At 41.6% G+C, this 18,123-nt stretch overlaps 1 protein-coding gene across 1 annotated transcript; it reads left to right on the top strand.

Annotated features, from left to right (window-relative positions):
- Positions 1 to 103: 103 nt before the first annotated feature.
- CCNDBP1 (cyclin D1 binding protein 1) lies at positions 104 to 17,886 on the top strand. The gene is made up of 11 exons (XM_027084086.1): positions 104 to 277; positions 446 to 505; positions 799 to 878; positions 3,565 to 3,646; positions 4,589 to 4,685; positions 4,849 to 4,916; positions 5,501 to 5,577; positions 5,922 to 6,202; positions 7,334 to 7,394; positions 16,483 to 16,529; positions 16,785 to 17,886. The coding sequence occupies exons 1-11, from the start codon at positions 169 to 171 to the stop codon at positions 16,897 to 16,899; spliced, it is 1,077 nt and encodes a 358-aa protein (XP_026939887.1). The 5' UTR covers positions 104 to 168; the 3' UTR covers positions 16,900 to 17,886.
- The last annotated feature ends 237 nt before the right edge of the window (positions 17,887 to 18,123 follow it).

An 18,123-nucleotide genomic window follows, 5' to 3' on the forward strand; every position in this document is an offset into this window, starting at 1 on the left:
GGTGTAGCCGCGCATTGGAGCGCGGAAGGAGGCGCGGCTGGGCCTCTGGGCAGGGGCGGGGCGGGGCGGGTTGTTGCCGGAAGCGAACCCGCGGCCCGGAAGTGGGGCGGTCACGGCAGTGCGGCTCCTGTAACGGCTTAGTCCGCGGACTCGTCGCGTCCTGCTGAGATGGCGAGCGCAGCTGCACCTGCAGCCGCAGACTCCACCCTGCCTCCGGCTTTGGAGCAGCTCCGGCACCTAGCAGGGGAGCTGCGGTTCCTCCTTCCTGGAGTGCGGGGTGAGCTGACGTAGTGGGGACGGGCGACGGCCGGGGTGGGCTTGGGTGGGAAGGGGCGAGGCCGTAGCGGCGGCGGGGTCCGGGCGGAGGAGGTGGGGTCTGGAGGTGACTCCGCTTACTTGTGCTCTTTCTTTTGCGGCCGCCCGGCCCTCACGCCGCGCCCACTAGTCGGCGAAGCCCGGGAGACCACCAAGGAGTTTGACCGGGAAACCTTTTGGAGGAGATTCCGTGAGTGCCTCTCCTGTTGCAGGCTGCCATCTCTCATCTCTTGCAGCGTCCCTACCCCTTTCCTTCCTGCTTTCCCCCGCCCCATCCTGTCTGTGGGCATACCTCGCCTTACCCATCCTCGGCACCTCTGAGATTGAGATAGAAAACACTGATTTGGGGTTGTTTTTTTGAGACGTCTTAGCCGGCAAGGGTGGAGAGGGAGCGCGTTATCTTCAAAGTCCATGCAGCCGCTGGAGCCTTATCCTTTTGGCACTAACATATTGGCTCCCGCCTCCTCCTCTATCACCTCCCAGGTGAGGCAGCTTTGGCAGTGTCAAGGGCAGCCACGACTCTGACCGTAGTCTTCTCTCGACTTCCACTGCCGTCACCACAGGTGGGCTTCACTTTCCTACAGTTCTTGTGATGCCTTGTTATTCCTTAGGAATCCTCTCATTTTCTTTCCACGTTTTACATTCAAAGCAGGGGATTTAATTTTCTCATCTGTCAAGTAAGATGGTGGTTCTCACATTACAGGATTGTTCTGAAGATCAAATTGCCAGATGCAGTAGCTGTCATGGGGTGGGCAACTCTTCTAAATATTGGTTCATTCTGAAGTTCATCCTGGTTATTTCCCTTCTGATAATTTTTTTAAAAAAGCACTTGCTATTTGCTAGGTGTTTTCACATACATGATCCCCATCTGACAGATGAGTAAGCAGGCTCAGACGCTCAGGTTAAGGTGGATAAGTAGTGGAGCTAGGATTTAAATTAGGTTCTATCTAATGTCTAAGCTACACCTTTTTTGTTATATTACATAATACTCTTTTACATTGAATTATTTTTTACATTAGTAATAATGTAGACAGTATAAAATTCAAAAGATATCAAAGTTAAATGTGCTAAAAAGTTTATATCTCCTGTCCCTTGTTCCTTTTGTATTATTCCATATACATGCTATGCATATACACACTTACGTATATATACCTGCTTCTTTTTACACAAACGATAGGATACCATAAACACTTTTCTGGACCTTTTTAAAAAAAACTAACAACATAGCTTGCAAATTGATTTTTGGGAGCATATATAAAGTTGCTTAGTTTTTTGTAATGGCAGCATGGTATTCAACAGAGTGGACATAACCATAATTTATCTAACCAGTACTGTGTGGACATTTAAGTTGTTTCCAGTTTGTAACTATTATATTATAAACAGTGCTGTGGTAGATTGGCTAATACAGTCTTTGTGTATATCTATATATCGGTAAAAATTCCCAGAAGTGGAATTGCTAGAACAAAGACTCTGTGCTTTATTATAAAACTTTATTATAAAATACTTGAAAGTAAATGTTGTTGGCTGTGGCCAGGTATGGTCTATGCTCAGTTTTTCTAGAGCTAGGTATACTTAATTTGGGAGTAAGTTTGTTTTAAAATGACATATTCATTGCCTTATTTTATTTTCATAGTCAATACTTTCATTCTCTTTCTCAATTATATATCGATGTTTTGAAATGAAAAAATCTTCTCTTGCTGCACCTACAGTAGTAAACTCTCTCCACTTACATACCTCAGAGATCTGAGATGAGGAAACAAGAGAATTGTATGAAAGTACTTTAAAAGTTTGTTGAAGAAAGTCAATCTTTATTTCAAAGGGAGTAGTAATGTTACCTTATTTTTCTTATGTGCTGACTCCTTTCTTCCAAATACACTTAGGACTTGTGGCTAAAATTCACAGCTAGTAAGATACCATGAGGAGCAAGAATAGAACTATTTTTCTGTACATGCTCAGGACAGTGGTTTTTTACTCATTGATGAAAAATTAGAATATGGTTTTATTTGAATTATATATATTTGAATCACAATTGCTTTCTTAGGATCTCAGCACATTAGTTCTATTAAAGAATGTTTGGGGTTTTTTTTGTTTTGTTTCATTTTAATTCCAGTTCTTATGGCTTGGTATTTTTATGAAATTATATGTTTGAATGTTGAAACAATGTCAAATTGGCATAAAAGTTTCTAAGTGCTCTCAGTCATTGTATTTATCCATCCCAGACTGGTAACAGACCACTTATGGACTGGCACCAATCTGTGGACCACATTTTGCATAATGCTGGCTTAGAATTGAGCAGAGAAGTGAGGACAAAGAAGGTAAGAGAAAGCCAGTGACTGCTTCGAAGAAAAATAGTCAACATTGAGCATTGTAGAGTCCATGCTAATTACTTTTAGATATACTGAGATTCTGTTAGAAAGAGACAGAGACACACACAGAGGCAGAGAGACAGACAACTGGTTAATGGCCTAAGATAGAGTTGGCAAACTTTTTCTGTAAAGGGCCAGATAGTATACATTTTAGGCTTTGCAGACCTCAACTCTGCCCCTGTAGTGTGAACACAGCTGTAGACAATATGTAAACCAAGAGTGTTGGGACTTCCCTGGTGGTGCAGTGGTTAAGAATCCACCTACCAATGCAGGTCCGAGCCCTGGTCCGGGAAGATCCCACATGCCACGGAGCAACTAAGCCCGTGCGCCACAACTACTGAGCCTGCGAACCTAGAGCCCGTGCTCCGCAACAAGAGAAGCCACCGCAATGAGAAGCCCACTCACCACAATGAAGAGTAGCCCCCGCTCGCCACAACTAGAGAAAACCCGCATGCAGCAATGAAGACCCAATGTAGCCAAAAAAAAAAAAAAAAAAATGTGGCTGTGTCCCAGTAACACTTTATTTACAAAACCTGGCATTGGGCCTGACTGGGCCCTTGGGCCCTAGTTTGCCAACTCCTGGTCTAAGGTATGGTGAATACCTCAAAACAGATCACAAATATCTTGGGATATAGAGTATCAGGAATAAGTTTTTCCTGCTGTTTCTTCATGTCTTAATCAGTTGTCTGCTCAGTATCTGGTATCCAGCTAACTCCTCTCTGGTATGTTATGAGAATAGCACAGGGCCTAACGCATAATAAGACTTCAGAAAATGTTTGATGATGCTGTACAGATGTCTGCTCTCTTCCACAGTAGATGGGTTGACCACATTGATCTAATCCATTTCCTTTTTTCTTTCTGAAATTGGCTTATCACCTCATAGGAAACCCAGAAGTTCTCTGAACAAGTCCATGCTTCCATCAAGGCAATTATTGCAGTATACTATTCGCTTCCCAAGGATCAGGGTAAGCCACTCCATACACGTAAGCATTCAGTTTATGGAATAGATCTTTGCTACTATGACAGCTTCTATCCTGAAACTTCTACCTTTTCCTCATTTTGAGCATGTAATGTAACTTTCTCCCATAAAGTGCAGTCAAAGGTAGTTACGTAATATATGTGACCTCCATAAGTAAGCCTTTGTGCTAAGGTTCAGATACTGTGTTCCCATCTCCCCTGCCTTGCCTGACTCTTTTTTTTTTTTTTAATAAATTTATTTTATTTATTTATTTTTGGCTGCATTGGGTCTTTGTTGCTGAGCGCGGGCTTTCTCTACCTGCAGCGAGCGGGGGCCACTCCTCGTTACGGTGCATGGGCTTCTCATTGCGGTGGCTTCTCTTTTTGTGAAGCACAGGCTCTAGGCATGCGGGCTTCAGTAATTGTGGCTCACGGGCTCTAGAGCATAGGTTCAGTAGTTGTGGCACACGGGCTTAGTTGCTCCGCGGCACGTGGGATCTTCCCGGACCAGGGTTCGAACCTGTGTCCCCTGCGCTGGCAGGCAGCTTCTTAACCACTGTGCCACCAGGGAAGCCCTTGCTTGACTCTTAACATTTTTAATTCTCCCTGGCTCCTCCCTCTCTCTAACATTATAACTGCCACAGATGCTGGTTGGATATCAGCCCCATCCCCAGGCCCAGGCAGTCCCCAGGCTCCTCCACCCATATTACATCACATGCTGTTCCTGAGCTCCCTTATAGGTTAAGTGGCCTCCAGCCCTGCTTGTATATTCATGCCTTGATTATAATCATGCTATAATTATAAATGAGTACATGTCTCATGGATCTTCAGGGCTACTCATGTGGTTTAAATTTAAAGTGTTTTATCCACAGTTGTCAGGAAGCCACTGGTTTTTTTAAAATTTATTTTTGGTGACGACCAGGCTGCTTAGTCTTTGGGTTTGGCTACAGGAATCACCCTGCGAAAGCTGGTACGGAGTGCCACTCTGGACATCGTGGATGGCATGGCTCAGCTTGTGGAAGTGCTTTATATCACTCCAACTCAGAGGTAGTGATGCCACAGTTGGGGTTATTGGTTAATGGGGTTCCTTGCTTCTGGGAGGGGGGAAAAACTCATTTTAACAGCAAAGTTACTGATAACTGACCAGCAGAAAGGACCTTTTAGGAAACAGGAACCTAGGTTATTGATACATCCTTATTCCTTTCTGCAGCCCTGAGAACCTTATTTCCTACAACAGTGTCTGGGAGGCGTGCCAGCAGGTGCCTCGGATCCCAAGAGGTGGGTGAGAGTGCAAAGTGGACATCGACTCTGCTGGCCAAAGCAGATAGACCTCTCATATCTAGCTGCCATTTTTGTAGTATATATGTATTTTTACTTAGATAAAGAGCTTAGTGAAATAGATCTGGTTTATCACCAACATGAAAAGACAGGTATTAATACTTTTTGCCAGTCTTTTTAGTTCTCATAACTTCTAAATTCAAACACTCTCTGGCTGTGGCTCTGTCTCTTGTTGAAAGACATGGTTTCCTCTTCTGGTCCTGCCCCAGGGGCAGTATTTTGAGGACACTGAAACAGTTATGAGGTAGAGCCTGCTAGGCCAAAAGCAGTGGTTATCCAAGAGGACCATGATGAGAAACATCATATGACCATTTTATTTCTTCCTGTGGTGAATGACAAAAAACTTTTCAGCCCCTGTCTGAGTACCCAGAGGATGTATGTGAGAAGAATTTTACATTAAACTGCTGCCCTTGTTGACTGTCCTTGGCACTCCTTTCAAATGGGAACATTGTTGCTTTTTGCAGACTTAAGAGAATTGTTGGGTTTCTTCTCTAATTGTAGTACTTCCAATTCTTCACTCATAGATAACAAAGCTGCAGCCCTTTCAGTGCTGACAAAGAGTGTGGATCTTGTGAAGGATGCACATGAGGAAATGGAGCAGGTGAGGGGACCTCTGTCTTTGATGGTCATCAGAAGGCAACTCTGTGTCTAGATGAGGATCGGTTATAAAGAGAGAAGATGTGCTGAGCGTCGACCAAATAGGTCCCATCCTCACTCCTGTCCTCCATCTCCTATCTCCCACCCCGTGCTGGTGTGTGATTTAGTACCATTCCCCTCTGTTCCACTGCTGCACTAGGAGAGTCAGAAGAGGGTTTATGAAGTAATTCAACTCTGTAGCCATTAGGGAAGTAGCAGGCTAAAGTTTGGGGACAACTCGGACATGATGCTGAAAGTACAACACCTTTTTATTTTTTTGGCATTCACATGTATCATGGTGTGCCTTAGGCTGTGGAAGAATGTGACCCTTACTATGGCCTCTTGAGTGACATTGAGGAGGACAACTCTGACAACCACGGTGATGAGGAGGATATATTGGGATGTCCAAGCAATCGGGACTCATATTGGTCAGAGGAAGATCAGGAGCTCATAATCCCATGCCTTGCACTGGTGAGAGCATCCAAAGCCTGCCTGAAGAAAATCCGGCTCTCAGTGGCAGAGAATGGGAAGAAGGATCAGGTGGCTCAGCTGGATGACATTGTGGACATTTCTGATGAGATCAGCCCTAGGTAAGCGTGATCTCCACTCAAAACCTCTGAGCAGCAGCATTCTGATGTCAACTTGTGCCGTCAACCCAAGGTTTTTCCCCACCTTTTTATTTTGAAAATTTTCAAACCTACAGGAAGGTTGAAAAAGTATTGCAGTGAGTACCTATACCTCCATCTAGATTCACCTATTGTTCACAATTTTTTCTCTATTGGTTTATTTCTTTATAATTAGAGGTAGCTTTTTAAAAATTGAAGTAGATGTGCCATTTTTATCCCTGAACCATTTGAGAGTAAGTTGCAGACTTTAATGACATTTCACCCCTAAATATTTCAGTGTGTATCTCCTAAGAACAAACATTCTTACTCTTAGTATTACATTTAAGAAATTTATAATAATGTTATCTAATATTCAGATTTCCCCAGTTGTCTCTACAATGTCTTTTATAGCTTTTTTTTTTAATTCAGGGTTCCGTCAAGGTGTCATACCACATTTGGTGTCTTCTCTTTGGTGTCTTGCAACTACAACAGTCCCTGTCCTTTTTAGCTTCTTTTGACATTGACTATTTTTTTTTAATGTATTTTTTTAACATTGACATTTTTAAAGAATCCGGGTCAGTTGCCATGTAGAATATCCAACAATCTGGATTTATGTGATTGTTTTCTCATAATTATATTCAGGTTAAACACTTTTTGGCAAGAATATCACATAGTTGAGTGTTTTGTGCTTTTCATTGTATCATATCATATCAGGGAGGCACATGGTGTTAGTTTGTCCCATTATTGGTGGTATAGTAATAACTTGATTGCTTGGTTAAAGTGGTGCCCACTTTAGTGGCATTCAGGGATGAACCCTGCCTGTGTTAGTTATTAAATTTATGGTTTCAGATCCTCACATTTTTAACTAAATTAATTATGTCCCATCCTACTGGTCAAGGGAGGTTTTCCCCCCAGCTTCCTAGTGAAACAGGGTATGTATGTATTCCGTAAATACCAGTTGAATTGGTTATTTATTGGTTGCCCAATTTAAGGAACTGATACGCATTTCTGGGAGTCATTTTTTCACTAGTCACATCCTTACTTGTGTACTGGAGACCACCTAGCTGAGCTTTCTTCCTTCTTTGTTAATGGTTATTTTTGCTTTCTCCCCTTAAGTGTGGATGATTTGGCTCTGAGCATATACCCACCCGTGTGCCATCCAACTGTGCGAATCAATGTAAGTACCGGCTTTGAGGGAATAACTACAGACCTAATAGGTAGAATTTCAGTAATCACTAGTATTTCCTTTAAGCTATAGGGAATATGTTTATTTATTACACTTGGATGCAAGTACAACAGTAATGTCACGATGTGTTTGTGCTTGATCTTTATCAAGCTGAATTTGAATTCTAATAGCCACGAGCTCTGGTAGTACTCTCTTCCATAACCACTTGGGTAATCATTTAGAAAAACCCAAAGACCGTGGAAAATCCTGCTTTGAAAAGAAAGTCTTAATTACTACAGTGTTTTAGGATTCTTTCAACCTAAAGTCACAAGTTTCTAATTTCCTATATAGGCCAAAATAGGTGTTTCAGAAACATACTCTGTTTTAATATCAACACATTGTGTAATTTAACCACAAGGGTTAAGCTCTTTATAAAAATCTGATTTTATTGTATTCTTTCAAGTCCTGGGTCCTGTGCTAGAGTTCTATTCTCTTATTTTTATAAACTTCAAGTTCTTACGTCTCATTTTATTGGAAAGAGAAGCAAAACTGCCAGTGGCTTATATTTTACCATCAGATGTATCAATCCTAATAATATTTGGTAAATTAGATAGTGGAAATTAGAGTGATCAAATGTATCTTCACAATGTGCAAACACCTTGGAGTACAATAGGATCCTTTCGGGCATTAACTTTTTTTTTTCCACATACACTTTTTTAAAAGTTGACTTCATAAGAAATAAACATCTTTAGCAATATGCCTTGTCAGTTACCCCAAATAAAATTTTAAGGAATGCACAGTGTATTGGAAGCATACATACATCCTCATGTTATCTTGTTATTGATATTCCTAAAATTCTGTAAGTAAATTTAAAAAAAAAAAAATCCACGGGCTTCCTGATGGTGCAGTGGTTAAGAATCCACCTGCCGGAAGTCGGAGGAAGATGGCGGAAGAGTAAGACGTGGAGATCACCTTCTTCCCCACAGATACACCAGAAATACATCTACACGTGGAACAGCTCCTACAGAACACCTACTGAATGCTGGCAGAAGACCTCAGACCTCCCCAAAGGCAAGAAACACCCCACGTACCTGGGTAGGGCAAAAGAAAAAAGAATAAACAGAGACAAAAGAATAGGGATGGGACCTGCACCAGTGGGAGGGAGCCGTAAAGGAGGAAAGGTTTCCACACACTAGAAGCCCCTTCGCGGATGGAGACTGCGGGTGGCAGAGGCGGGGAGCTTCGGAGCCACGGAGGAGAGCGCAGCAACAGGGGTGCGGAGGGCAAAGCAGAGAGATTCCCGCACAGAGGATCGGTGCCGACCGGCACTCACCAGCCCGAGAGGCTTCTCTGCTCACCTGCCGGGTTGGGCGGGGCTGGGAGCTGAGGCTTGGGCTTCGGTCAGATCTCAGGGAGAGGAGTGGGGGCGTGAGCACAGCCTGAAGGGGTCAGTGCACCACAGCTGGCCAGGAGGGAGTCTGGGGAAAACTCTGGACCTGCCGAAGAGGCAAGAGACTTTTTCCTCCCTCTTTGTTTCCTGGTGCGTGAGGAGAGGGGATTACCAGCGCTGCTTAAAGGAGCTCCAGAGACAGGTGAGAGCCACGGCTATCAGCAGGGACCCCAAAGACGGGCATGAGATGCTAAGGCTGCTGCTGCCGCCACCAAGAAGCCTGTGTGCGAGCACAGGTCACTCTCCACACCTCCCTTCCGGGGAGCCTGTGCAGCCCGCCACTGCCAGGGTGCCGGGATCCAGGGACAACTTCCCCGGGAGAACGTACGGTGCGCCTCAGGCGGGTACAACGTCACGCCGGCCTCTGCCGCCTCAGGGTCGCCCTGCATCCGTACCCCTCCCTCCCCCCGGCCTGAGTGAGCCGGAGCCCCCGAATCAGCGGCTCCTTTAACCCTGTCCTGTCTGAGCAAAGAACAGACGCCCTCCAGGGACCTACACGCAGAGGCGGGGCCAAATCCAAAGCTGAGCCCCGGTAGCTGTGCGAACAAAGAAGAGAAAGGGAAATCTCTCCCAGCAGCCTCAGGAGCAGCGGATTAAATCTCCGCAATCAACTCGATGTACCCTGCATCTGTGGAATACATGAATAGACAACGAATCATCCCAAATTGAGGAGGTGGACTTTGAGAGCAAGATTTATTATTTTTTCCCCTTTTCCTCTTTTTCTGAGTGTGTATGTGTATGCTTCTGTGTGAGATTTTGCTGTATAGCTTTGCTTTCACCATTTGTCCTAGGGTTCTATCCGTCCGGTTTTTTTTGTTTGTATTGTTACTTTTTAAAAAAAATTTTTTCTTAATTATTTTTTATTTTAATTATTTTATTTTATCTTTATTTTATTTTACCGTCTTTCTTTTTCTTTCTTTCTTTTCTTTTCTTTTCTCTTCTTTCTTACCTTTTCTCCCTTTTATTCTGAGCCATGTGGATGACAGGCTCTTGGTCCTTCAGCCAGCAGTCAGTGCTGTGCCTCCGAGGTGGGAGAGCCAATTTCAGGACACTGGTCCACAAGAGACCTCCCAGCTCCACATAATATCAAACGGCAAAAATCTCCCAGAGATCTCCATCTCAACACCAGCACCCAGCTTCACTCAACGACCAGCAAGCTACAGTGCTGGACACCCTATGCCGAACAACTAGCAAACAGGAACACAACCCCACCCATTAGCAGAGAGGCTGCCTAAAATCATAATAAGTCCACAGACACCCCAAAACACACCACCAGACGTGGACCTGCCCACCAGAAACGCAAGATCTAGCCTCATCCACCAGAACACAGGCAGTAGTCCCCTCCACCAGGAAGCATACACAAGCCACTGAACCAACTTTAGCCACTGGGGACAGACACCAAAAATAATGGGAACTATGAACCTACAGCCTGCAGAAAGGAGACCCCAAACACAGTAAGATAAGCAAAATGAGAAGACAGAAAAACAAACAGCAGATGAAGGAGCAAGATAAAAACCCACCAGACCTAACAAATGAAGAGGAAATAGGCAGTCTACCTGAAAAAGAATTCAGAATAATGATAGTAAAAATGATCCACAATCTTGGAAATAGAATAGAGAAAATGAAAGAAACATTCAACAAGGACCTACAAGAAGTAAAGATGAAACAAGCAACGATGAACAACACAATAAATGAAATGAAAAATACTCTAGATGGGATCAATAGCAGAATAACTGAGGCAGAAGAACGGATAAGTGACCTAGAAGATAAAATAGTGGAAATAACTACTGCAGAGCAGAATAAAGAAAAAAGAATGAAAAGAACTGAGGACAGTCTCAGAGACCTCTGGGACAACATTAAATGCACCAACATTCGAATTATAGGGGTTCCAGAAGAAGAAGAGAAAAAGAAAGGGACTGAGAAAATATTTGAAGAGATTATAGTTGAAAACTTCCCTAATATGGGAAAGGAAATAGTTAATCAAGTCCAGAAAGCACAGAGAGTCCCACACAGGATAAATCCAAGGAGAAATACGCCAAGACACATATTAATCAAACTGTCAAAAATTAAATACAAAGAAAACATATTAAAAGCAGTAAGGGAAAATAAATAACACACAAGGGAATCCCCATAAGGTTAACAGCTGCTCTTTCAGCAGAAACTCTGCAAGCCAGAAGGGACTAGCAGGAAATATTTAAAGTGATGAAGTAGAAAAACCTGCAACCAAGATTACTCTACCCAGCAAGGATCTCATTCAGATTTGATGGAGAAATTAAAACCTTTACAGAGAAGCAAAAGCTGAGAGAGTTCACCACCACCAAACCAGCTTTACAACAAATGCTAAAGGAACTTCTCTATGCAAGAAACACAAGAGAAGGAAAAGACCTACAATAACGAACCCAAAACAATTAAGAAAATGGGAATAGGAACATACATATCGATAATTACCTTAAATGTAAATGGACTAAATGCTCCCACCAAAAGACACAGATTGGCTAAATGTATACAAAAACAAGACCATATATATGCTGTCTACAAGAGACTCACTTCAGACCTAGGGACACATACAGACTGAAAGTAAGGGGATGGAAAAAGATATCCCATGCAAATGGAAACCAAAAGAAAGCTGGAGTAGCAATTCTCGTATCAGACAAAATAGACTTTAAAACAAGGACTATTATAAGAGAGAAAGAAGGACAGTACATAATGATCAAGGGATCAACCCAAGAAGAAGATATAACAATTGTAAATATTTATGCACCCAACATAGGAGCACCTGAATACATAAGGCAAATACTAACAGCCATAAAAGGGGAAATCGACAGTAACACATTCATAGTAGGGGACTTTAACACCCCACTTTCACCAATGGACAGATCATCCAAAATGAAAGTAAATAGGAAACACAAACTTTAAATGATACATTAAACAAGATGGACTTAATTGATATTTATAGGACATTCCATCCAAAAACAACAGAATACACGTTTTTCTCAAGTACTCATGGAACGTTCTCCAGAATAGATCATATCTTGGGTCACAAATCAACCCTTGGTAAATTTAAGAAAATTGAAATTGTATCAAGTATCTTTTCTGACCACAATGCCATGAGACTAGCTATCAATTACAAGAAAAGAACTGTAAAAATTACAAACACATGGAGGCTGAACAATACACTACTTAATAACGAAGTGATCACTGAAGAAATCAAAGAGGAAATCAAAAAATACCTAGAAACAAATGACTATGGAGACACGACGACCCAAAACCTGTGGGATGCAGCAAAAGCAGTTCGAAGAGGGAAGTTTATAGCAATACAATCCTACCTTAAGAAACAGGAAACATCTCGAATAAACAACCTAACCTTGCACCTAAAGCAATTAGAGAAAGAAGAACAAAAAACCCCCAAAGTTAGCAGAAGGAAAGAAATCATAAAGATCAGATCAGAAATAAATGAAAAAGAAATGAAGGAAACAAAGCAAAGATCAATAAAACTAAAAGCTGGTTCTTTGAGAACATAAACAAAATTGATAAACCATTAGCCAGACTCATCAAGAAAAAAAGGGAGAAGACTCAAATCAATAGAGTTAGAAATGAAAAAGGAGAAGTAACAAATGACACTGCAGAAATACAAAAGATCATGAGAGATTACTACAAGCAACTCTATGCCAATAAAATGGACAACCTGGAAGAAATGGACCAATTCTTAGAAATGCACAGCCTGCCAAAACTGAATCAGGAAGAAATAGAAAATATGAACAGACCAATCACAAGCACTGAAATTGCAACTGTGATTAAAAATCTTCAACAAACAAAAGCCCAGGACCAGATGGCTTCACAGGTGAATTCTATCAAACATTTAGAGAAGACCTAACACCTATCCTTCTCAAACTCTTCCAAAATATAGCAGAGGGAGGAACACTCCCAAACTCATTCTGGGAGGCCACCATCACCCTGATACCAAAACCAGACAAGGATGTCACAAAGAAAGAAAACTACAGGCCAGTGTCACTGATGAACATAGATGCAAGAATCCTCAACAAAATACTAGCAAACAGAATCCAACAGCACATTAAAAGGATCATAGACCATCATAAACTGAGGTTTATCCCAGGAATGCAAGTATTCTTCAATATACACAAATCATTCAACGTGATACACCATATTAACAAATTGAAGGAGAAAAACCATATGATCATCTCAATAGATGCAGAGAAAGCTTTTGACAAAATTCAACACCCATTTATGATAAAAAACCCTGCAGAAAGTAGGAATAGAGGGAACGTTCCTCAACATAATAAAGGCCATATATGACAAACCCACAGCCAACATCGTCCTCAGTGGTGAAAAACTGAAACCATTTCCACTAAGATCAGGAACAAGACAAGGTTGCCCACTCTCACCACTCTTATTCAACATAGTTTTGGAATCAGAGAAGAAAAGGAAATAAATCCAAATCGAATCCAAATCGAAAAAGAAGTAAAGCATGTCACTGTTTGCAGATGACATGATACTATACATAGAGAATCCTAAAGATGCTACCAGAAAACTACTAGAGCTAATCAATGAATTTGGTAAAGTAGCAGGATACAAAATTAATGCACAGAAATCTCTGGCATTCCTATACACTAATGATGAAAAATCTGAAAGTGAAATCAAGAAAACACTCCCATTTACCATTGCAACAAAAAATAAAATATCTATGAATAAACCTACCTAAGGAGACAAAAAACCTGTATGCAGAAAATTATAAGACACGGATGAAAGAAATTAAAGATGATACAGACAGATGGAGAGATATACCATGTTCTTGGATTGGAAGAATCAACATTGTGAAAATGACTCTACTACCCAAAGCAATCTGCAGATTCAATGCAATCCCTATCAAACTACCACTGGCATTTTTCACAGAACTAGAACAAAAAATTTCACAATTTGTATGGAAACACAAAAGACCCCGAATAGCCAAAGCAATCTTGACAACGAAAAACGAGCTGGAGGAATCAGGCTCCCTGACTTCAGGGTATACTACAAAGCTACAGTAATCAAGACAGTATGGTACTGGCACAAAAACAGAAATATCGTTCAGTGGAACAGGATAGAAAGCCCAGAGATAAACCCACGCACATATGGTCACCTTATCTTTGATAAAGGAGGCAGGAATGTACAGTGGAGAAAGGACAGCCTCTTCAATAAGTGGTGCCGGGAAAACTGGACAGGTACATATAAAAGTATGAGATTAGAACAATCCCTAACACCATACACAAAAATAAGCTCAAAATGGATTAAAGACCTAAATGTAAGGCCAGACACTATCAAACTCTTGGAGGAAAACACAGGCAGAACACTCTATGGCACAAATCACAGCAAGATCCTTTTTGACCCACCTCCTAGAGAATTGGAAATAAAAACAAAAATAAACAAATGGGACCTAAAGAAACTTCAAAGCTTTTGCACAGCAAAGGAAGCCATAAACAAGACCAAAAGACAACCCTCAGAATGGGAGAAGATATTTGCAAATGAAGCAACTGACAAAGGATTAATCTCCAAAATTTATAAGCAGCTCATGCAGCTCAATAACAAAAAAAACAAACAACCCAATCCAAAAATGGGCAGAAGACCTAAATAGACATTTCTCCAAAGAAGATATACAGATTGCCAACAAACACATGAAAGAATGCTCAACATCAGTAATCATTATAGAAATGCAGATCAGAACTACAGTGAGATATCATCTCACACCAGTCAGAATGGCCATCATCAAAAAATCTAGAAACAAATGCTGGAGAGGGTGTGGAGAAAAGGGAACACTCTTGCACTGCTGGTGGGAATGTGAATTGGTACAGGCACGGTGGAGAACAGTATGGAGGTCCTTAAAAACCTACAAATAGGGGCTTTCCTGGTGTCGCAGTGGTTGAGAATCTTCCTGCTAATGCAGGGAACATGGGTTCGAGCCCTGGTCTGGGAAGATCCGACATGTCACGGAGCAACTGGGCCCATGAGCCACAACTACTGAGCCTGCGCGTCTGGAGCCTGTGCTCCTCAACAAGAGAGGCCGCGATAGTGAGAGGCCCACGCATCGCGATGAAGAGTGGCCCCTGCTTGCCACAATTAGAGAAAGCCCTCCCACAGAAACGAAGACCCAACACAGCAAAAATTAATTAATTAATTAATTTATTTAAAAAACTACAAATAGAACTACCATATGACCTAGCAGTCCCACTATTGGGCATATACCCTGAGAAAACCATAATTCAAAAAGAGTCATGTACCAAAATGTTCATTGCAGCTCTATTTACAATAGCCAGGAGATGGAAACAACCTAAGTGTCCATCGTTGGATGAATGGATAAAGAAGATGTGGCACATATATACAATGGAATATTACTCAGCCTTAAAAAGAAACGAAATTGAGTTATTTGTGGTGAGGTGGATGGACCTAGAGTCTGTCAAACAGTGTGAAGTCAGAAAAAGACAAATACCGTATGCTAACACATATATATGGAATCCAAGAAAAAAAAATGTCATGAAGAACCTAGGGGTAAGACAGGAATAAAGACACAGACCTACTACCAGAGAACGGACTTGATGATATGGGGAGTGGGAAGGGTAAGCTGTGACAAAGTGAGAGGGTGCAATGGTCATATATACATTACCAAACATGAAATAGATAGGTAGTGGGAAGCAGCCGCATAGCACAGGGAAATCAGCTTGGTGCTTTGTGACCACCTTAAGCCCACGCACCTGGAGTCCATGCTCCACAACAAGAGAAGCCACTGCAGTGAGAATCCTGCGCACCACAGTGAAGAGTATCCCCCGCTCACCGCAACTAAAGAAAGCCTGTGCAGCAAGGAAGACCCAATGCAGCCAAAAAAAAAAAAAAAAATCCAGTTGTTTCTGCTATTATATATCCTGAGCTATCAGCAATTGGGACAAATTCAGGTTATATTCTTCCTTTTTCTGTTTTCTTTAATTAAAAAATATTTTAAATATAGAAAAACTTACAAAGATGTTATAGCTGGCTTCCCTGGTGGTGCAGTGGTTAAGAATCCGCCTGCAAATGCAGGGGACACGGGTTCAAGCCCTGGTCTGGGAACATCCCACATGCCGCAGAGCAACTAAGCCCGAGCGCCACAACTACTGAGCCTGCGCCCTAGAGCCTGCGAGCCACAACTGAGCTCACATGCCACAACTACTGAAGCCTGCGTGCCTAGAGCCCATGCTCTACAACAAGAGAAGCCACTGCAATGAGAAGACTGCACACCACAATGAAGACTAGCCCCTGCTCACCGCAACTAGAGAAAGCCGGCACAGCAACGGAAGACCCAATGCAGCCAAAAGTAAATAAATAAGTTTATTTTTAAAAAAAAGATGTTATAGCAACAGTATTAATAAGATTTTGCTAAATAGAGAAGAATCCATGATCCCACCACCCTAATCTAATCAACATTTTTGTTTTTCACTGTTTTCTCCAATGGATTTTTTATTACTTGAGTATTAAGTAATAATACTTAATGACTTTTTAACAGTGACTTTTTATTACTTGAGTATTAAAATATTTTAGCTCTCCTTCCCCCCCACCCCCTATTTTTCCCTCCTTTCCTTTTTATGGTGGGGCTCAGGGTGAGTAACTTCTCTTGTTTTTTTCTAGTGTGCAAAACTTGTATCCGTTTTAAAGAAGGCACTTGAAATTACGAAGTGAGTATGAAGACTTATCCCCAAATAGCTTTTTGAGAATAAACCTATATAGCCATTCTCAACTCCCAAACCCCCATTTTGAGGAGTAGAAGGTGAGTGTAGTGTTTTCTTTCAACTTTACCTGCGGAGCAGCTGTATTTCTGCAGAGAAACTTGCCTTTTCTTACTGTAATTTTCCCTGTGCTCCCTTTTGAGGATAGGTTTTTCCTTGACAGTATAATAAATTTAACTTCTGGTTTTCCCATTCCATTTGCAGAGCAAGTCATGTGACCCCACAGCCAGAAGATAGTTGGATCCCTTTACTTATTAATGCTGTTGATCATTGCATGAACAGAATCAAGGAGCTCACTCAGCATGAAGTTGAATTATGAATTTTCAGGCTCATTTGTACTCGCCTCTCTCCCTTTCTTACTGTCGCAGCCAAGCTCTGATGTCTGCTTTTAGAATGGGGCTAGGATACTTTCTGGATCGAAAGGGAGGTCCTATCTATACTTATCAAGAGACACTATTACCAAAGTTTGTTGATAGGCCAAACTGGCAATTATTTAAAAACCATATGAATATGATATGTTTTTCTGTGCCAGATATAAAAGATAACTATGAGTTTTTGTTCTTGAGTTGCCTCTCAGAGATTCCTGGGGAAGCTGCCTTATTCCCTATTTGCAATAACGTGTGTCGTTTCATTGTTAAAGATGTTGATAGTCTCTATAAAATGCTAACCTGCTAGTGGTTAAATGAGTACCTTTCCAAAGTCTCTTCTACCAGAAATATGTGGGTTGAGACTAACAACATTGCTTTTGTTTAGGTTTATAGGTCTAAAGATCTGATTCTGCTCAGAAATACATATAAAAGAAAAAGACTTGACTTTTTTTAGAGCAGATGTCTCCAGAACCCCTCTTAGTACTTCAGCGTGTTATAGAATATAATTATTCTTACCAGAAGGTTCTTCTGAATATTATTCCAGTTTACTCCATGCCTCTATTGGTATTGAGCTTGTGAAAATTAATAAAGGGAAACCTTCTTTAAAATGGAGTTGAGAGGCCAGAAAGGGCGGGGGGGAGGGGGGCGGCTCTCATGCAGTACCACTCTAGGTCAATAACAGGAAGGACTGTCAGTTACAGACAGGAATGATGTATATTGCCTCTCCTAGGAGAAACTGACTACCCCAGCTACTAAGCCAGTGAGAACCCCTCATCACCCTGAATTCTTGCTTTCCTCCATGGAATTTTGTTCAGAACTCCAGCTTCCTCCTTTTTACTCCTTCATTTGTGGGACTTGCCTGTGGCTTTTACTATAGCCTGTTTGACCCGAATTGCAGTTCTTTGTTATTCCTGAATAAACCCATCTTGCTGGTAAAATAACTGGCTGTATTTTTAGGTTAACAAGCTCAGTTGTTAGGTTTGTTCACCTTATTGAACAGGGTTGTTTTCCTTATACATACTTGTATTGTTGTTCTCTATTCTGTATTACGTATCCCCAAATGTAAGTACAAAATTTTTATAAATCAAAAAATTTTAAATGTGTAAGAGAGTTTATATAATATTAAGGGCCTCTTCAGTTAATCCTTTTGAAAAACCATCTCCAGTTAATTATAT

This window comes from Aethalodelphis obliquidens, unplaced genomic scaffold (assembly GCF_003676395.1).
Source record: "Aethalodelphis obliquidens isolate GAN/ISIS:26980383/991018 unplaced genomic scaffold, ASM367639v1 scaffold51, whole genome shotgun sequence".
Taxonomy (NCBI): Eukaryota; Metazoa; Chordata; class Mammalia; order Artiodactyla; family Delphinidae; genus Aethalodelphis; species Aethalodelphis obliquidens.